We start from the raw sequence: 22,164 nt of genomic DNA, 5'->3' as shown, positions 1-22,164 counted from the left end.
ATTCTACACTAGCTCTGCGTAGGGATTGCTGCCAATGATACTCTTCAGGGTGTGGAGGCTAAACACTGACATCATAATTATTATTTAACTTCATGCAGTATTTCTAAAACAGTCAAAGCAGCTTACTTAAAAATAGCCATGGGAACCAGCAGCTCTGCTGCAGCACAAAGTCAAGATGCTGAGAAGTGGTACTGAAGGCAGTTGTCTTTATTTCCCTTTTCGAGTAGAATAAACAAAACAGACTGTGCAACTTTACACAACTGTGCAGACTTACACATCTTACACACTTCATTCGGGTTCCATTGGAGCAGTTCGGTTACATCCCAACCCAGGTATATAGACAACCAGAATGAGGAGCTGAAAACAGTTGTGTTATTCTGTTTTTTCTTCTTGTATTGGTTTCATAAAAAACTCTGGCTTGTTGACACATCTGTAAGCCAACAGCTGGGGAAGAATCCCATACATTATGTTCAGTATCAGGAAAAACTGTTTTGCTTCTTCAGGGACTCTGTAGATGTAAGGAGTTCGAGCATGAAGAGAAGCACCAATATGGGAAAATTGAGCCTGTGGTGTGTATATAACGTAGATATTAAAGAAGGGTAAAATTGATGCGTATTTTGGAAAGACGGCAAAATCTGCATGCAAATATGCATCTCCAGTGACATTTTCCAAGCCAGCCCTTTATTCCAGACTTATCTATCATACTTTTGCACAGTGGTATAAAAATACAGCCTAAACTAAGATAGTTAATACCTTGGTATAAGAGGCGTAAGTGGAACCATCAGTGGCACTTTAGGAGCTTTATTTTATGCACATGGTGACACTGATCTCTAAGTCAGGATTTCACCCTTGGCTTACGGGTGATATTCGTGCAACAGGGCCCAGGATGCTTACCCAGGCAAAAGGCTGCAGAGGTATGTACTCCTGGGCCTCAGCCCAGTGATGGGGATAGGACTTGCACCCACCAACATGGGAATGTCATGTTTGGCATCAACAGGAAGCAGACGGACACTCTGAGTGAAGTTAGAATGTATAATCTTGGAAGCTATGTTAGTTCTGTGTTTGATTTGTTAGAGCGTTTTTAACCTTAAACCCAGTCTTCCAAGTTCTGATCCCAGAACTGATGATTGCAAACATGTCTGCAGTATTTGGCTTTGGGCTGGGAGTGGTTCTGAAGTACAGGTTAAGTTTCCAGTGAAGTTTATATGCAAAGACAACCTTGCTGGGCTGAAGAGTATTTTTAGCATAAACAAACATTTAAAGATAGAAGCGTCAGGATAGTCACTGTCTTTTGTCTCCATCTGTTACCTGCTATTTCAAGCCGCAGCTCATTCACATTAACTATTGTGTGTCCATTTTGTTTTATTATTATTTAGTTAGTTAGCCATGGAGATGTGCGATGGAGACTCACAAAGAAAACAATTTTGCTTACAGTTAGCAAAGTAGAAAATGAAATAAATACAGTTCAGGTGTTTTAATACACACCCTTCCAGCAAAAGGTTAGGCTGAGGCCATATATCAAAGCAGAAAAGGCAATTGGTTTTCAGGTGATTCCAATCACCTCCACTGATGTGGGAGAGCTGATCTGCCACACCTGAGCCAGGAAACAGAGTAATCAAAGAAATCAAATACAACAAACTTCAGGAGAGTGCCACTTAGCATGTTTCTGTAAATAGCTATTACACAGTAAAGAAATGTTCAGGGCCAAACTATCAGCAGCCTTTTTATATTGGCCTCGTAATTCACTGTCTTTCACAGCTTGTTTGTCCTCATCTGTCTCAGGCAGGAAGGAACTGCCTTTAGCACCTGTGGCGACTTGCTCAGCCTTCCCTTGCCTTGGGAGCCTGCTCAGCCCAGGCAGCAAGGGCATTAGTGCTCAGGAGCAAAGTCTTGTTACATGAGGTAGCAGCTTCCCAAGCAAATAGGCAGCCAGTGTCAGGACGTAGAGAGGAGGCTTGTGGCTGGCTGAGGATTGCCAAGACACAGCCTCTTGGTAGCATTCTTAGAGCCTCTTCCGGGGTGAAAAGTTGCTAAGCTGCGTACTTCTCTGGAAGACTGCAAGACCCACTTGTCACCAAGAGTGACCAGCCGTACATCATAGTAAGTTGATAGTAAATTCATAAGTTCATATTAAGCCTTGCCAGACGGAACTGTAAGGGCTGCTGTTGAGAGACCCAGAGCTCCCACAGCCTCCTCGATGCCTTTGAAGATCTAAGCCTTATTGTGTAGTCTTTTACAAGAGTTGTGGCACATTAGTGAGCTTTGAGCATTTTAAAAAGGAAAAGCAGAAACATTTTGTTCTGTTTGTAGCTCATGAAGATTTTTGCTAGCTAATGATGCACTGTATAATGAAGATACTGTTTATTAGAGTTGTTTTTCAATATAACATATGGCTTTTTCCTTTCATTACCAGGGAGGATATTTAGGTCTGTTGAAGTCAATTTATTTTTTTCTTTTAAATTGATTTGTCCTTGTGAAAATTGTGCTATGTGTGGTTCCTTTCCGTCACTGTGCTCTGCTTCTCCCCCCCCACCCTCCCCTTTTTTTTGCTCCGTTGGGGCAGGGATGTGTCTTAAAAACAGATCTCTCACTCACCAATAGCCTAGTCCTGCTCTTCTTTCAAGTACCAGGCAGGTTTCTGCCAAACCCATGATTTTAAGACAATAGCTGTTAGTTACTGCAGAGCCTTCTGCCTGTCATGCCACAGGCTGGCACTGCCATGAGAGCAACCTGGAGTCTGTTGTGTTATCTTGCCATCATCAGGTTCTTTCAGAGAATGAGCCATTCCTTACTGCTTTCTGTTACTGAACCCTCTCAAGTGGAGAGTTTTGAGGATCAAATCCCTAAACCTTGGTTGAGAAATCAACCAAATGAGATGCTGCAGGTAAATTTCTAAGGTAGCCTTATCAGTTTAACACCCAGCCTTTGTTATGTTGAAGCCTTTGCCAGCAGTTGGGAGCTGCCTGGTGCTGGACATGGCACTGCTCAACCTGACAACTGCAATTTGTGCCTGCTCCTCATTAAGCTTTTTGTCTGTATGAAATAGCTTGGGTTTAGATTTCTTAATTATATCTTTTGTCTTTGTAGGTTGTACTTTGAATATTTCATATCCTGCAGTCAGGAAAGCCCTCCTCCTAGGGATAGAGAAGCGCCTGGAAAAAGATTAGGAGCCCTTCTTCACTCTGTGCCTTCTCTCCAAAACTGGCTAAAATCAGGCAAAGATTGTCACTTATTTTGGAGGGGTTTGGACGAGGTCATATGAGCCTAAGGAAAGCCATCAAATAGAGCGGGGAGAAAGTAACTTAGAAAAATATGCTCCTTGGGTTTAGGTTCTCTTGTAGACAAGAGGCACTGCAAGAAACTAGCCGCCAAAAATTCCAGGATTAAGGCAAACCAGTGGAGAAGGAGTACAGAAAAGCTTCCTACATCTGGAGAACAGGGCAATGAGCTATGGAGAGTGGGTGAGACAGAATGGTTTTGGGTAGCAGGGCGGCTCTTCATCCCTTCTCATCTGGCTCACAAATTCAGAGGCTTCCAATACTTTCATAGAATCAGAGCTTCTGGTACCTTAGCTGTGTAACATTTGAAGAGCTTCAGAAAGCCTAATGAGGGCTATAACCTGGGTTTGGAGTCAATGTTAGTGACAGAATAATTCAAGCTGAGAGCTGTGTGCAATTCTGAAAACTGGTACATTTTCTGGTTGTGTGTGAAAGGCTTGGCACCTTCAGAGGGTCTTAGTTTAGATGCATCACATAGTGTTTGAAATTTGTTTTTTGTAAAAAGCACAGACTTCATAATGGTTGAAATAAAAATAATGAGAATTCCCACGTTCGCTCTTTGTAGGAGAAGTGCTCTTTCCTGGGGAGCAATACCCACTGTTCCCATCGTTACCTTTATTGGATCTTTGTGTGTAATAGAAAGCAAAATGTGGTTTAGTAATTACATGTGTTTTGAGTATCAATTACAATGTTTTAACTTGAGAAAACAGTAGACAAACCTGGAAATTTGTTTTGCGCCTCAAAATGACCAAACCCAAAAGTAATGTAGGAGTACTCAATTCATTGTCACACACGTTTTTCATCCCAGGTTGCTCACAGTTCACCAAATCAGATCAATTAAATCATGGTCAGTTGTGGGATCACTGAAGTTCATGCTGCAGCCTGTTAAAGTAAATACTACAGAAAACCTCTCACAAACCTAAAGAAATGTTTCTGAATTGGGATCACATGGGGGGGTTGTGCTGCACCACACCATTCTCTTGATCTGTATTTGTTAGCCCACAGTTTTTGCTTGTGCCTAGGACAAGCTTTAAAGAGTAACATGGGAAATAGCAAGTGTTAGCTTTGGGTTACCAGTAGCTTTTCTTTTCCTTGTCTAATATGTAGATTGGCATTATCCTGAAGCCAAACCACAAAGGATAACAGAGGGGTTTTAGACTTCGCAGCACCAACATGCTGCATGTATTAATCATACAGTCAGAAAGTACAAAGTGCCATTAAAAAAAAGGGGAATATTTGTTATGGGAAGCACTTAAAAGAAGAACAAACAAGAAAAAACCAAACCAAAACCGTCCAACCAAAAACTGTCTCCAGTCTGGGAGGCTGAGCTTTTTGGTAAACTTGCAAGATTGTGATAGCACACTCCAACTTCTGGTTTACCTTTCCTTGTGCTAGGTAATTGTTGAAGGAGCAGTTTCTTTCCTGACTGTCTGGGGAATTCATGAAACCTGAGCAGTCTGTCAGTAGAGAGAGGTTCCTGACACCAGCTTGCCTACTTTAGCCAGCTTGTGCTTTTTTAAGTTAGATTTGGGGCAAACAGTTGTATAGTATATATGATACCTTTTGCTCATCTAAACCTCCTCATTAATGTTTGCCAGGTTCTGTTTTGATATCATTTGGTAAATCAAGATTCTCTGTAAACTGTGTAGGAAAAAGTAGTCATATTCTCTGTGATAATTGCTCACAAATAGAAAATCAAATTATGCTCTCCCCATCCTTGCTGGGCAGTTGAGCTGGACTGTCTGTGATTATCTCAGGCCTGAGGAACAAAGCATTGGTTTGTGTTTGTCTAATAGTGGTACTTGAATTACACTTATTGCCATGTCCCCATATTCACATTATTGGCACAGGATTACGTGTGTATTTTCTTCATTGTCTGGATGCTTAGAGCACATTTAATTTCTTACATACAGTACAAATCAATTGTTGCTGTCTCAACTGCTTAATGGTCATGTGTATGTCATGAGAAGTTATTTATTAGCTCCTATTAATTATTTTGGTTTGGTCAGTCTTTTCATAAGCATCAGGATCATCCTGTAATTAATTACAGCCATTTATCTAAGATAATCAGAATAGAATGAGTTAAAGTATAATCATTGGTCTGCCTTTGGCAACACAAGCATGTCTTAGTGTTACTGTGGTTTGTTGCCCAGGAGGTTCCTGGTGTTATACCAACATCATCAACTGATATTGACCATTTGGTGTGACTAGCAGATACTTTTTCCACTTATGTTTTTCAAACTACCTCATCGGTCAACACATATCATGGAAACAAAGTATTGTGCTGTTTTGTTGTGTTTGGGGTTTTTTTTTATGTGGTTGACTGTTACAGCTTTGACAGGCTTCCTTCAAGAGCGCATAGTGCTTAATAAGGTTTAAATGAGCCCAGTAAAAGATTCTGCAGTAAGATGAAGTCTACTAAAACAAGAATGCAGTCATTCATTAGAGACATGTAAGAGGTTTGATACTCCACTCCCTTAAATTAGTTTTTTACAGATATAAAAGGTGACCTGAGTTAAAGTGTCATAAAACCTACATAGGATGATCAAGCCATGGGCCCCTTATTTATTGCATAGGTCTCTACTCATTATCTTGTAATTAAAGAGTGAACATTTTACAAGGAAATACCTGAGCTAGTCCTCCAGCATGTATAAGGGTTAAATCGGGCATCCAGGAACATCCAGGCACCAGTAGGCCATACAGAGCAATCACATGGTATGGCACAGAGTAGAACATGTATGCCAGCATCTGCATTTTAAACAGAAATATCAGTTGCTTTGCAGTGTGAGGGAAATGCATTTAAAAATTGACCAATTGACTGAAGAGCTGAGACTACTCAAAACTACACCTGGATGCTGTTGACTGGATCCAGCTACCCTAAGGTCTCCACTAATATTGATGGCTGTTGTCTCTTTGTCCCATCCAAATCCACTTCACCCCAGGACATGTTTTCTTACCCCTTGCCATCTTGAGACCATGCCAATAAGCGTGGCTTGACCTAATTCAGCATCCAACACAACATGGGTCTGTTTCTCAAGCTCCATCACACTTTCAGTTGGGAGGCACAAGATACACCCAAGCCACGCCTTCCCCAGAAAGAACAGGTTCAGCAGAGATACTTGGTTCTTGCAGAAGCCAGGGTTGCAAAAGAATGGCAACCTTGCAAATGCTGCAGATCTAAAGCACAGCATCCCTCCTCTGCAATGCCTCTGTCAATAGGGTTTGTGTAAGGGTTGAAGAGTTGGTACTCTGTAATGGCTGCATGAGAATACATGAAGTACCATTTAACTTGCCATGAACAAATACTTCCCTTATTGATCTTGTCATCTGTGAAACCCATCTTTGCACCAGTAAACAAATCAGTTAATACTCTATGCTCCGCAGTGATTTACCTGAAGCTTAGGATAGGCAGCAGGATCTTTTATGTAGGGCTCATGAAGTTGAATATACAGCCGGCAGAGTTCAGCAGGGCAATCCAGAGCAATCTAAGGAGAATTTGTAAAACTTCCCATGAACAAGGAATGTGTTCTAAACCACAGCCCTAAAGATTCACCAGTGTTCTGCAGCAGTGCTACCCTAGAGGCTTGCTGAAAGTCTGTTGTGTGAGTGACCCATTTGATCACCAATTAAAAGCTGAAATGCAGCCTCCTCTCAGCTCCTGCTCAGAGGGTTTGTGAGGAAGTGCTGACAGCCTGCTTTAAAGATTTTGACTGGAAGAGAGTTCAGTCTGTTGGCTAAGCTGTAGTGAAAGTCTAATTGCTATTGATTTGCTCTGATAAACAGACTTTGATCCCAGCAAATGAACTTTCCAATGGAAAATTGCTCAATGGAAACCTCAGATTAAGCACCCAATTGAGAAAAGCAAGCTGAAAATGTAGTCCAAGAGAAAAATTGCACTGTGGCATGATAGCAGTGGACAGCAATGCAGAGAGACAGTGCTACTTAAAATAATAGTAATTTTTAAAGGAGAGTAGCAAAGGAGAGATTGTTGGATTTTTACGCTCATATGGAAAGAACAAGTTCATAATACTCATGAAGAGAGGCAAAAGTAGTTCCTTTTATGATAGCCCTTAAAACTACTACAAAAAATACTATTGTAAAGTGAGTTATCAATCTGTGTCAACAGCTGTCACTGTTTTATGGCAAGGCATCATTAATGCCTAAATTACAGGACTGAACAGTAAGTTTTGCACAACTTAGTTTCATGTGTATTTGTTATGTGACTTGGAGGGGGAAGTGTAAATATTTACAAACAGTGGACATTCATCCCTGTTCTTTTCCAATATGGGCCTCCAAGAATCAGGTCTGAGTGGACTATGATGCATTCGACTTTATTCACTTTTTCAGAAGCTCATGGTTACTGCAGCTTACACAGAGACCTGTGTGTGTATAAGTAAGGCCAGTAAGCAGTTCCTGTTCGGCAAATGAAATATCTAAGGAAATGACCACACTCAAAATCAGCAAAAAATATTGCTCTGAGAAATGAAGCAGTGGGATTGTAGAACCAAATTAGATGTTAGAGCATGAATTAACATTTCCCACAACAAAACTACAGGTAAAACAGATGGTTATCAGTGCTGCTCTTAAGCATCATCTATGAGAAGAAATAAAACAGTCTGTGACAAGTTAGAAGGAAAAAAAGAGGCAAGTTTTCAGTGAAACAGCTGAAGATGACCAAGTATGTGAGCAGCAGAACCACAAAAGGACAATCTGCACTGGTAAATAAAATGTTACTTTGGTACTTGAATTGTTCTAGACAGGATCAGATCTACACATCAAGCAAGCAGGTGGTTATATAAAACGCCTAAATGTTTGATCTCTGTTCACTTAAAGATGCACAACTTCCCTTCTGCTTAAGACAGAAACTTAAAATGCTTTAGAGCTGACAAAGGACTAGATTTATCTACTACTGCATTTTTCTACTTCAGGCATTTTCAGTACTGATTCGTTCCCTCAGAAATTTTAATTCAATCAGCTGTGCTCAAAAAGCAAGTATTTTTTTGAAAGTAAGCTCTTGGTAAGTAGAAACAAGTAGAACATGGGTTGTTGATGTAATATGGGTAATTTTTTTTCATGTGGAAATGTTCTCTCTGCTGTCTATCTAATGCAGTATAAATTAACTTGGTTTCCTTTATAATTTTAATGATGCATCTCTGTTTAGAAAAACATGAATACAGACTCAACTTAGTTGTTTTTTTTCTCTGCATTCTTGGCCATAAATGTAATACCAGAATGGAAACAGGTTTAGGTCATGTTGATCTGCACTTGGGATGCTATTTAGTCTTGCAATTTGCACCTCCTTTTGAAAAATACACTTTACACGGTGCAAAATGGAGAAGCAAAGCATTACTAATCAGCATAAATAAACTATCTGTCCTTTTTATATCTAAGGCCTATCCCAAACCTTAAAGTCTCAAGATTTCCCTGGACCAAATTGTACAGACTTCTTCACATAGACACAAGGATTTCAAGTTTTTCTAAAATTAGAGGACACAATATTAAAATATCTTCAACTTACCATGCCCCTAAATATGCAAAACCCCGTTGCTAAAATGAGATATGCAGCTAACATTAAATCTATTGGTCGTCTTAAGAGTCCTTTCTTCTGGACTTCCTGAACCACCTGCAATGCAGAACATGTTTAGTAAATACATCCTGGTTCCACATGACATGTATTTAACTGCAGATCAGTCGCTACAAGAAGGGTGAAGCAGTGAAACGTTATCATAGACACAGTTAGTTCTGTTAAATTATGCTCTTTATCCACTGATTTCAGAGGTGGAAAGACTTCCACATCTAAAAATGTGACTTTAGACTTGATAGGATGCTGTGGGAAAATTTATGTGAATAAACTGTAGAAATGGGTGGATCCAACTAAAGCCATTTCAATAAAGATTACTTTTAAAACAACCTAGATCAAATGAACACTAACTCTGCAATCACATAAGGCTTTAAAGCAGCATAACTGATTTGTTCAAAGTTGTGTCTTTTGTTAATTGGAATGAATTAATTTTCCTGGATGACCATATATAGAAAAGCTTTGAAAGCACAGGTTATGTCTCAAACATTTGAAGTTGAATCTAATATGCTTTGTAAAAGGACTGTTTGGAGGGACAGCAAAATGAGGGTCCATCGTTACTGAGAGGGAATGCTGGTCTTCAGCAGCCTGTGGCACTATTGAAATTAATGGAATATCACTGGCATAAAATAAAAACTTTTCTGTGGCCCATTGAGTTCTCTGCTGAGTTCACTGAGCAAATGATATACCTTTTATGTGTAACACAGAAACAGTGTGTATGTGTGTATGGAGAATGGAAAATCTTCTTTTCATTCTTTTATTACTGCACGCTATGGATTTCTCTGATGGGCACTGAAGCACTTGTAAGCATCTGGATCTGATTTGGTCTGTACCTCTCTTCCTCAGCCTCAGAACAGGAATTCCCCTGCACCGCATGGGCAAATGTGAGGGGTTCACACTCTACAGTAGCAAAGACCACGTAGATATTTAACGCAGAAGATGGCTTTGGAGGAACCAAAGGCATCTCTGTGTTTACATGGTAGAACTTACAAGACCTATGGAAATAATTCAACATGCTCTTTCAGCACTGTGTAGCCACAAAACTACAAGCACATCAGAGTATCTTTCTGTATCCCTTCTGTTTTCAGAGGGAGAAACTTCCCCATTTATGTGTTACTCATTTCCTCTTCCTTTTTATTAGCTGCATGTTGGCACACAGACAGCAAAAGAAAAACCTGATTTCCTTCCTGTTATACACTTGTGGAAATGTCTCCAAAGCACAAAACAATAATTAGGATGTAGAGGCACAGTTAAAGGCACTCAGGATAAAGACACTCACAATAAAGTTACTGAAACAGGAGAACTGATCTTGCAAGCACAATTCCTGAGTAAGAACTGCAAGATCTGAACTGTGGTTTAATGATAGTGCCACTGTAAACATATAGGCCATCTCTTCCATAAAACTGACTTTCTTTTTTCTTTCTTTTAAAGCTAAGAGACAAATTGACACTTTTGGTTTTCAAACACAAAGACCAGGTTTGTTTTGGCAGTATGGTGTCACTTCACAGTATTTAAAATACTAGTGTAGGAATGTTTATAATATTACCTGCAAAGAATGTCTCTATTCTAATATTTATTCTTATGAAAGACAAAGGCCTCCCATGGCTGCTGATTTGCAAGTCATTTTCAGATGTAGACTACCTAAGGGCAATGGAAAGTTGAGGGTTGATATATTTTCTTTCCACTTTTCTCTAAGTATGAAACATATATATGCATCACTCCTGCTTTCGAAAGGTGTATTAAATGAATGTGCACATTTACTGTGATCACAAAGCTACAACAGAACTTTGTACTGAGAGGTTTTGGAGACAAAGCCAGGATTAGTTTGAATGACCTTTGGTGCAGTTCAAGTTTGTGAAATTGCCGAGGTAGGGAAAACTCGCACCTTTTTTCTCTGCATACATTTATGCAAACAAAATGAAAATGCAAAGCATATAAAAAATCAGAAGCAAGAAGCTGAAAGACAGCATGCACTTTGCTGACAGACCTGTTTGTTACCTTTCTTTTACACAGCAAGTTCACATCAATATGTGCTAAAATGAATTAATGTGTCAAGTGTGCTGGCTGAGTAGCAATGGCCTGCCACACATTTCCCATGTATTGCAAACATGGTGGAACTCTGCACAGATCCCGCCAACCCTGCTGTTTCTTTCGTGTAGCAAGGAAGTGTGTCGATCTGCTTTGCCATTTTTCTCACTTCCAGGAAAAAGCTATTTTTCATAACTTCTGAGAGGCTCCTTACATGATGGGGTTTAAGGAATCAAAATGATCTCGTGTGCTGTCCACAGAAGTCTGTCACTTCAGAATTCATATGCAAATATGAATTGTGTATTAATTCTGTTAGCTTTAAGGTACATTAAACTTTTCCGAACTGATACACTTGAGATCAATCTGCTGAGCTTTGCAAATACTGAAGCACAGCTTGGTTTGATTCCGAATGAAGGTAAAACTCTATTCCTTTCTTATGCACCCACCACTATTAAAAAACATCCAGAATGTCAATACCTATTCTCTGTCTCCGCAATGATTTTAGTTAATTTTTTTAATTAACTGGTTTATAATGATATCATAGCAATGAATATTGTGGCCAACAGAACATAGCTTGCTTCCCATGCTTTCACGTAAGTATGTTTCTATAGACTTGCACTGTCACATTTAAAAATCTTATTACATTTTCTTCCTAAATCTTTTAATACCAACTCTGAATAATGATAGCTAAAGAAAAGTTCAATTTTACAGCTAATTGGAAAAGATTGAAAGAGAACTAAATATTTTCAGGACTCACAATGCTCAGTAGCATTACACACAATTACTTCCTGGAAACAATATATAATTTAGGACTGAGAGTTGTATAAAAAATGAGAAAAATTCATGAGTAGTCATGTTAAGATTTAAAAGCATTTTAAGGTACAGTTATTGAATACGGGTATTTATGCTCTGATATGAAGCATAAGTTAGCTCTGAAGATAAATATGACTTCTAAAAAATAAACTACTTAGGAAGATAGGAGGCCCCAGTGGAAGGAATCAAGGCTGCTTCTGTGACCTTCTGAGTAAGGAAGTCTAGGTTTACAAGAAAGGATTCACTAAGAAGTACAATGTTCAATTTTCAGGTTACCAGCTTTTTATGCACTGTCTTCTTGAAACAGAAGTTAAAAACTGAGTTTCTCTACAATATATATTAAAGTAAAATATCAAACCTAGGTAAGCAGTTTAGCTCCTGATAAGCATAGGAGACATGGCTATATTTCAGGAAATAAGCAGTCCATCACGTATTTTCTATAATAGCAATTTCTGTGGTGTCCTCAGTACTAGGAAGACAAATTGACACCTTCATCCATCCTCCAAGCAAAGGATGTTCTCACTAATACATATAGCAAAAATCACCATTACTAATTCTCTACCCTGATGACTCTAAAGAATGTGTTTCTGGTTGGAATTAGTGATGCATTTAAGTAAATCAGTTCAAATTGCTTTGGGATGGGACATGCAGTTTCCTATAAGCCTGTGCAGGAGAGTAGAAGAGGTTTTGGCACCTGAAGTCTCCCCCAGTTTGCTTTTCATAGAGGTCTGCACTAAAAGTGATGATTCTGTAGCAATTCTTCAAACTCCAGGAGATAAGAACCTCTGTCTATACCTCTATTTCCTACTGAAGATTAATGGATGGATGGCTGAGTGTTCTCTTTCATACGTTTCTGGGAAAATCTGTCAACGCATCGTCTGCTGTTATTCTATGGCACTGGCTATGCTACTCACACAATGACTGCCTATTAGCTATGGAACAGGAATTAGCTCCTTCATCTGTGTCTGTTTCCAGTTACAGAATGAACCTGACTAAGACTTAGGAACTCTTGTGATGCAAAAATATTTATCATCTTACATAGAGCTGATATGGTGTGCTGTGGCAATAAACTGGTTTGCTTATAGCAACAAAGAGTTAAAGATCTGCTGGGTGCTTTGTACTGCAGGGACTATTTTTTTATATAAAACACTGCATAAAATATTGTTGCATTTTCTTCTTGCTCAGTTAATCTTATTACAGCCCAACTATTAAATTCAAAGGCAAAGGTCTAAGGAGTTTTATGTAAACATTTTTACAATTTTTTTTGTTTGTTTTTTAACAAGAATCGTAAATAATTTGCATATCAGTTAATATACATTACCTGTAAAATCTAATCTTGCAGAATGAACACACAAAAAATACTAAATTACATTAAATCTGTAAGTCATCTGCAGAAGAACACTTTCCTGCAGAGCTTGTATGAGGATTTTGTGGTACTTTATGGAGCTGGTATATGTCAATATTTTCATCAGCTAAGAAACTGAAACAGAAACTGAATACATAGCGCATAATAACACAATCACACGTGGTTCTTCTCCCACCATGTTTAAATGGTCCTGCAGTACAGATGTTTTAACCGTGCCTATGCAGACTGGCAGCAACAGTCATAACAGTGAGCAGTTACAGTGCATTCCATGCTCACCAAGAGACCTATAAAACTCAGTAGAAGCGGTTTCAGTTTTTCTAACAGTAGCCAACAGTTAAATACAATAATATTACCTTGACTGGAGTGTCGTGAGTCACAGAAGGCTGGTTATAAATTCGGAAGCCAGCCCATATGGGAAGGCAAATGTATGGTATACTTAAGAAAAAAGCAGGAAACACTTTTGTTCCGTATTTGCCTGTTAAAAGAATAATTACAAGATGTATAAGAATTTGTAAGCTGTATTGGAGAAGAGTGAAAAAAATATCCTATGTAATATAAACACTGAAGCAGCTATGGTAATGTAAATGTAAAACATTAGTAACCAGTGTTAAAGCAACACACAAAGTTTGTTGAAAATGATGTGCTCAGTAGTGATAGAGTCACAGGTGACAAAGGCTATCAGACAAGAAGCTACTTTGGAAATTAGAGAGGTTTTGAGGGGACAGGAAACCACCTCCGTCACTCTGCATAGGTAATCCTATAGGATGGGACATCTTCAAAATCTGTTAATGGAACCTGCTTCAAAAAGGGACATTATTCTTTGAAAAATGGAAAACAGGAATATATCATTTTTTTTCTAAGATCTGCTATTCTATTTGTTTTCCAAAGCCCTGATTTCTCCTACAGGTCTGTACTAGTGTTTGAGTACAAAATATAAATTCAGAACAGCCCTCAGCCCAGGTAAATCAGGAAAATCTGTGTCTCTACACTGGCTACCCTCTCAGAAAGGAAGGCTTAAGGCATGCTCATGATAACAAGTTTCTCTGCTTTCCCCAGAGGAAAGAGGAAGAAATGTTGTCACATTAAATCTGCTGACTGTTTTCTCTGTGGTGAGTGTGTATCTACAAAGGAGGGAACTGAACTGGCCCCAGGCTGCACCATGAATACTCCCCCTCTGTCATAAAAAAACAGAACAAGCTTCTCTAAAGCTGACTGCAGGATTTGGGCACATGAAAATTTGTCTCAGTTGAACACCTGTTGCTTTTGCATCAATTTAAGCTTTGCTAAAAGAAATCTCTACTTGAGAGGACTGGCACTCCTAAAGAAGCACCTGCTAGTAATAATCATAGAATCATAGAATAGTTAGGGTTGGAAAGGACCTTAAGATCATCTAGTTCCAACCCCCCTGCCATGTGCAGGGACACCCCACACTAAACCATGTCACCCAAGGCCTCATCCAACCTGGCCTTGCACACCGCCAGGGATGACGCATTCACAACTTCCCTGGGCAACCCATTCCAGTGCCTCACCACCCTTACAGTAAAGAACTTCTTCCTTATATCCAATCTAAACTTCCCCTGTTTAAGTTTGAACCCGTTACCCCTTGTCCTGTCACTACAGTCCCTAATGAATAGTCCATCCCCAGCATCCTTGTAGGCCCCCTTCAGACACTGGAAGGCTGCTATGAGGTCTCCACGCAGCCTTCTCTTCTCCAGGCTGAACAGCCCCAACTTTCTCAGCCTATCTTCATACAGGAGGTGCTCCAGTCCCCTGATCATCCTCGTGGCCCTCCTCTGGACTTGTTCCAACAGTTCCATGTCCTTTTTATGTTGAGGACACCAAAACTGATGATGTAAGATTTTTTACTACAATCACCTCTATCAGCACAAACCATGCATTAATTTATGTTAGAAATCTAGCAGTGTTAAAGTTCTCTTAAAAATAGAGTAGAACACAGATTTCCCTTTTAAAAGTGATTTGGATGCCTCTTCTAAGGTGCTTGAAAGTCAGACTATTAAATAAATAGGGAATTTCATGCAAAAGAAGCTTCATATTTTTCTGATACTGGGAAGCAGTTATTGATTTATTGGGTAAATTAAACCTAGTTTGGATGAAAGCCTTATGGGTATAACAAAATGCAACACTTTTTTTTGCTCTTTTTGCATCTCTTTACTGATACTCCTAAAACTCCTCTTTTGTATTACTACAGAAAGGAATCGATATTGCAATAAAATATAGATAGCTTAATGCTGAATTTAGAAAATGCTTCACAGGAAAATGTTAGTCATATAAATTATGTCCTTACCAACAATGTTTCCAGGCATAAAGACAATGATGCTCATGATAATGGAACCTAGCCAGTAGAGGCCAATGGTTCTGTAGCTTTGTCTGTTTAAAAAAGAAAACAAGACATCATTATTGCATAGTCCCTAAAAATTCCTTACCCAAATCACCCTTAAATATTATACCAACTGCCATGGTTGTGTCTTAGTGAGTAAATGTTTTAAAATCTGTACCACAAGTCAACAGTGGATATTTGACTCTGAAAGGGGGAAATCCCACATTCATGTGCGAGAAGGTTATCACATGAACAGGTCAGGATTTGTGCACATTCAGTTATTTGCTGTTGTGTTTCACTCATCTGAAGACTGACTGCATGATTTTGCACATCACAAGTCGTGCAAGACACAGGGACACCTCACACTAAACCATGCCACCCTAGGCTCTGTCCAAACTGGCCTTGAACTCCACCAGGGATGGAGCATTCACAGCCTCCCTGGGCAACCCATTCCAGTGCCTCACCACCCTCACAGTAAAGAATTTCTTCCTTATATCCAATCTAAACTTCCCCTGTTTAAGTTTTAACCCGTTACCTCTTGTCCTATCACTACAGTCCCTAATGAAGAGTCCCTTCCCAGCAACCCTACATCCCCCCTTCAGATACTGGAAGGCTGCTATGAGGTCTCCACGCAGCCTTCTCTTCTCCAGGCTGAACAGCCCCAACTTTCTCAGCCTATCTTCATACGGGAGGTGCTCCAGTCCCCTGATCATCCTCGTGGCCCTCCTCTGGACTTGTTCCAACAGTTCCATGTCCTTTGTATGTTGAGGACACCAGAACTGCACACAATACTCCAAGTGAGGTCTCACAAGAGCAGAGTAGAGGGGCAGGATCACCTCCTTCGACCTGCTGGTCACGCTCCTTTTGATGCAGCCCAGGATACGGTTGGCTTTCTGGGCTGCAAGCGCACACTGAAGCCGGTTCATGTTCAGTTTCTCATCGACCAACACCCCCAAGTCCTTCTCTGCAGGGCTGCTCTGAATCTCTTCTCTGCCCAACCTGTAGCCATGCCTGGGATTGCTCCGACCCAGGTGTAGGACCTTGCACTTGGCATGGTTAAACTTCATCAGGTTGGCATCAGCCCACCTCACAAGTGTGTCGAGGTCCCTCTGGATGGCATCCCTTCCCTCCAGCGTATCAACCGAACCACACAGCTTGGTGTCATCGGCAAACTTGCTGAGGGCGCACTCAATCCCACTGTCCATGTCACCGACAAAGATGTTGAACAAGACCGGTACCAACACCAATCCCTGAGGGACACCACTCGTTACCGGTCTCCAGCCGGACATTGAGCCATTGACCACAGCTCTTTGCGTGCGGCCATCCAGCCAGCTCTTTTCCCACCGAGTGGTCCACCCATCAAATTGATGTCTCTCCAATTTAGAGACAAGGATGTTGTGTGGGACAGTGTCAAAGGCTTTGCACAAGTCCAGATAGATGACATCAACTGCTCTACATGCGTTATCTTTAAGCTTCCCTTTTTAACTAACACATAGCATGCAGATGGGCTTATGCTCTCTGCTGCAGAATGAAGAAGACAGACTTCAACTCAATGCTTTTGCTGGGCTTATTCAGCTGAAAGGGGAACCTGGTGAAGGTACTGTTCCTGAAAGTAATAAAACTTTAAGTGTTGCTTTGGCCTAAGACCATGGAAGAGTCCTGAAAGAAAAATCTAAATACTGCATAACAAAGAATGCCATTTGTAGGTTAAATGAGCATGCAGCAAAGGAAACAGTACACAAATCAAAATTCCTTACTCCCAAGCAATAGCTGCCACCATCAGCAGATACATCAGATAATGAACAGAGCCATCCCAATAGCAGATCACGTGGCCATATGCAGTGTTCAGATACGGTTCACCCTAGGGAACATTTATTTTTAAAAAGATACAGTGATTAGAGAAAGAATAATTTATTAATTAAAGAGCAGGAAACAATTTCAGAAAAGTAACTGATGCTCTCTTAATCCAGAGGTACAGGTTTTGACTGATAATGAATGTTTCCAAGCACAGATTTTATTTAGGTAGGATCAGCTATAATTAAATCAGTTCTATATTTGCAAAATAGGGTGCGAGATGGGAGGGAAGACTCTTATGTTACTGTCAGCACTGTTCTGCTATTTTATGGAAATATTACTTTTCCATATTTTAGTGATAAAAGCGACAAAATAAAGACACACTTAACATGAAGCAAATTAAGATACGTTTAGCAACTTAGAGATCCACAACAGTATTGAATATACTGATGACAACATATAACCTTGTAAGGTCCAACTCATTTCATGGATCTTTTCAATGACTTTCATGTCAAGCTCTTACTGAGCTATTTTTGGTGAATGTTGATATTCAGCAGCCGACAGATTCTGCTGACTAGGTATCTGGCGTCATCACTTTTTAACTCCAATTCCTTTCAGCAAAGTGATTAGACAAAAATAAAGGAGTAATTTTGTATCTTTCTTGGTAACACATTTGGGTACTTGTCCTGGTTTCAGCTGTAACAGTTATTTTCCTCCTTCCTACTAGCCGGTGCAATGCTGTGCGTCAGTTCTAGTCTGAGAACAATACTGATTGTGGTTCTAAGATATCAGCTAGGCTTAAATCATGACAATCCTGCAGTACTCATCCACTCCTGAATCCTACCAATGGTTTTCTGCAAACACATACAGTCTATTCAATTCCTACAGAAATAAATACAGAATACTGTTATTCAAACCAAGTGAAATAACACTGGAGCTTGAAAAGTGCAATTTTTCCCAAATGAGTGACTTAAGGTCAGTGAAAGTTTTGTCCATAACCATAATGAAATGGGTCAATGACCAAATTCAAGAAGACCCTTTTGAATGTGTAACTGGCTATTTTCCTGTGACAAATACTATTCAAGTTATTTATAGTAAAGATTTTATTTACATTTGTAAGCCAAAAATTGCTTACCTCTCTCAAGTAATGAGTCATGAATCCATCAATAATTCCATCCTGTTCAAGTCCAATTATTAGATTCACTACACTGGTAAAGGCAAATACAGCATAAACTGTAATAAGATAAAGAGTAAAAAATAATAAATTAATAAAGATTCAGAACCACACAGCTGCTTCACAGTCTGATAAATTCAATCAGGCAGGGATCTATTGAACCAGATGCATTTACTTCGAGGTCACAGATATTTAACATACAATATGATTTTCCCACATAGCTTAGTATTTTTTTATCAGTGGTTAGTCAACAAAGTTCTTAGGAAGCTTTCCTTAGGAATATGAAACTCTGTAGAGCTGTAGGCACAGCCTCCATGGAAAGTCAGTGTCTGCAGAAACAACTATGTAGCCTTTCAAAAATCTTGGTCACACGAAGTGTAAAACCTTGACTGTCATCATCTTTTGGAAAGGAGAAAGGCCAATAAAAAAGAGGTGGAGAGGGAAACGTGACTTGCCATTTTTGGAGGTGAGCAAGGCAAACTGCATCAGCCACAGCAGTCCGTAGGAGACCTAACTGGCAAGTTAGCAAGTCACTCCTTTGACACAGGGAATTTATTTGTGATATGTTTATGCTATTTATTTCCCTTGACTTCAGCTTCATGCAGAACACTGAGGAATGACATCTACGAGTTGTAATGAGGAGGACGACAGAAGACAAATACAGGTGGTTTGTACCCTGCTTTGCCTATGGGCCCATCTTCTAAAACTGAAAAAAACAGCAGTGTTTTTTATTCTAGATTTTGCTATAAGGTAAACTAGAACTAAGGTGTCCTTTTAAAGGGTAATCATTATCTCTATTCTTTTATGGCAAAGAATCAGTATAGAAATGCTTGTGTCTGCAGACAGCCTAAGCCAGGAACTGGGATGGTTTGAACTTTATCGTATATTACAAAGGTGAGTTAACACAGAAGCCTAATCAAAATAGGAGAATTAAGGAATTCAATCATAGGAAGAACCAAGCCATGGAGGTCATTGATCCAAAATTTCCAGAAAGACTAAATGAGTGCACACAGGATGAGATATATGAAAGGTCTACTGTGGAGTCTAAGTCCTGCTACAAGGAGGATCTTAACAGATCAGAGCAGGTATGACAGTATTTCAAACAGTCATGGCCCAGCTCAGATGTTACTCTTGTTCTTTTCCCTGGTCTTTCCTTCTTGGCACCTTAGCACCACCCCACCAGACAGGGTTCTGAAGCCATGCCTTAAATGTTCAATCTGAAATAACTGTCATATATTATCATTTATATAAATTAATACATTCTAATTTTAGCTTCACTGTTACCAAGACATACCATAAAACAGAGGGTCTTTGGGTGGTTTTCTTTTGACAAGAACACGAGCCAACAGAGCAATAAAAACCAGAACCAGCAATCCAACTGGAACAATTATCCAGGAACTGTAACAGTGTGAAAAAGAGAAAGAATTGAAAAGAAAGAAAGAAGCAGAATTTTGCTTGCTCATCTTTTCTTACCAGCTATCCTTGAATGCCCACACTCTTAAAGTAACTTTTAATACTTTAGAAGTATTTTAAGTCTCCTTTTAAAAGGGTCTTTTCAGTTTTTTAAGTCTGACACCTAGTCTGTCACAGAACCCGTTTTATAGTTTTGCAGAATTTATGTGCCTGTCTTTTCACATGTGATCATCTAAAAAAAGAAAACGCTAAAATAGCTAGATAAACAACGTAGCCAGGAGTCTAGGTTTGTCTGACTAAAATCAGTTTTCATACTGGTATCTGCAAAAATAAACAAAAGTGATGGAAAACTTAGAGGCCAATGAGAGGTGAAAGTCAAAACCACAGAGATTTCAAGGCCAAAAAGGCTCATTAGGGACATTTAGCATCAGCTCAGCAATAAATGATCTACTCAGGAAATTACATATTCACAAATAAAACACAACAGTCCCATGGAATACAGGTAGCAGTGTGGAGCGCCTACACTGGATCTAGGTCTAATTTCCTGTTTGGGAAGTGCTACCAAAGCTCTCTAAAAGACAGGATCAGCTGGGAGGTCAGTAAGCAGTGTGGGTGGAATCGGCTTTTTCTCTGAAGACAGGGCTATAATGTTAGTGTGTGTAAAGTGGTGGTAGGGGAAAGGACAAAAATCTTTGGCACAAAGCAAATTTGTCTCCTCCCCCAAGAAAACACAAGAAATACAGTTTGAAATTGGTTTATAGCTCTGGGTAGATCCTATTTAGTTCTCTTTAAGACAAAACTCTACTCAGTCTTCACTTTTGTGCTTATGTATGGAGTGAAAAAGGAGGGGAAAGCTAGGTAAGGTCTAGAAGCATACGCTAAAAATGTTTGGTACATGATTTTTATACATAGTACCAATTCTGTGTGTCAAGAAAATAAATTGTGTACAAATAATACTATGACAATTTCAGCCTTCGTGCAACTTGACTTAAAATTATTGCAAAACCCGTGCAAGATCGAACATATACACACATACTTTGAGTCAGGATGAGCAGTACTAGCGTGTTGTTTTTGTTTATGGTTTGAATCTTCTGCTAGTCTGTTTTCCAGGTGATGAATTTCTTCATACCATTACAGCTGTTAATATTGCAGTGACTTTTCACCGCGGTCTATCATTTTGAAATAAATATTGGCAATGAATCAAGTAAGTCAGCATGTGTTATTCGGCATTTCTCTAGCAATGAGAAACTAAAAATGAAGTTATCGGCCGAGGGAGGAAAATGAGGACGGAACAGATGTAGCTAAGCCTTAAAACCACGAAGCAAATATTTGCACAGTAAAGTTGCAAAACACCGCAGGCTGTGGGATCACAAAATACCACACGAACCTTTAAGTACAGTGGTTTTTCCATGAGGAAAGATCTTTCTTTTCTAGACCTGCGGTTGATCCTGGGATCCTATTTTTTTGGCAGAGCAAGGGCACATGGACATTTCCACTTAGAACTCTCACGTCTTAACGGAGTGCCTGGAGCTGGTGAGTTCTTCCATTCGTTTTAAAATAGAATTGGATTTTGTTTGTGAATGCTGGGCGCCGGGACAGCCTCCAGCGCCCGTTGCCCCGAGCTCCAGGCTCGGTGTGGGGCAGGTTCGACGGGGCCGTGCGGCACCCCCGGACGGCTCTGTTCTCTCGGCGGCGGTGACCCTTGCTCCGAAGCACCGGGACACGCCGCAGAGGATGCTAACCCGGAGGGTTTGGGGGTCCTGGGGTGAAGATCCCGGACCAAGAGCCCCGCTCACGTCTCCCCGGTTGCATCACGGCACGGCTCCCGTTAGAGGACGCGGGCAGGACCCGGGAGCGAGTCCCCTCTGCCGCCCGACCCGCGCCCTCCGCTTCCCCGCTCCGCCTCCCGCCCGGTCCCGCTCAGCCCCGCGGCCGCAGCTGCCCTGTCCCTGAGCCGCCGCTAAAAATACTCGCCGGGTTGCCCTGGCTGCCCGCACCTCCCTCAGCCCCGCCGCCCGCTCCGCTCCCCTGCCGCAGGGCGGGAGCCGCCCGGCCTCGCCCGCCTCACCTGCCGGTGGCCGCCAGGCAGTTGAAGAGGTACGTGACGGGGATGGCGGTGAGGGACAGCACGAAGACGCCGGTGGCCGCAGAGGCGCTCATGCCCGCGGCGGGAGGCGGCAGCCGCGCTCTGCGCCCCCGGCGAGCGCCGCGCCCGGCCCGAGGCACCGCCTCGCCTCAGCCCTTCCCGCCCGCCGGCCCCTGCCCGCTGCCCGCCCCGCCTGGGGAGGGTTAAACCCGCCTCAGAAAGCGGAGCGGGCCGGGGCTGGAGGTCGGTGCAGCCGCCCGCGCGCCCCGGGGCTCGGCACGCTCCCCTCGCCCAGG

At 40.9% G+C, this 22,164-nt stretch overlaps 1 protein-coding gene across 2 annotated transcripts; it reads right to left on the bottom strand.

Annotated features, from left to right (window-relative positions):
* Positions 1 to 372: 372 nt before the first annotated feature.
* Positions 373 to 21,942, bottom strand: TM6SF1 (transmembrane 6 superfamily member 1; the record flags this gene model as incomplete). Of its 2 annotated transcripts, XM_080626522.1 has the most annotated exons (10): positions 373 to 564; positions 5,907 to 6,026; positions 6,671 to 6,763; positions 8,797 to 8,901; positions 13,417 to 13,538; positions 15,369 to 15,451; positions 17,159 to 17,262; positions 18,331 to 18,428; positions 19,664 to 19,767; positions 21,851 to 21,942. In XM_080626522.1, 10 exons carry the CDS (start codon positions 21,940 to 21,942, stop codon positions 373 to 375), a joined length of 1,113 nt encoding a protein of 370 aa, XP_080482648.1. The 2 variants fall into 2 exon arrangements, with proteins under 2 accessions (XP_080482648.1, XP_080482649.1); XM_080626523.1 differs by lacking the exon at positions 6,671 to 6,763.
* Positions 21,943 to 22,164: the final 222 nt, after the last annotated feature.

This window comes from Psittacula echo (assembly GCF_963264785.1).
Source record: "Psittacula echo genome assembly, chromosome: 10".
Classification (NCBI taxonomy): domain Eukaryota; kingdom Metazoa; phylum Chordata; class Aves; order Psittaciformes; family Psittacidae; genus Psittacula; species Psittacula echo.
This window is presented reverse-complemented; position numbering and strand designations above follow the sequence as displayed.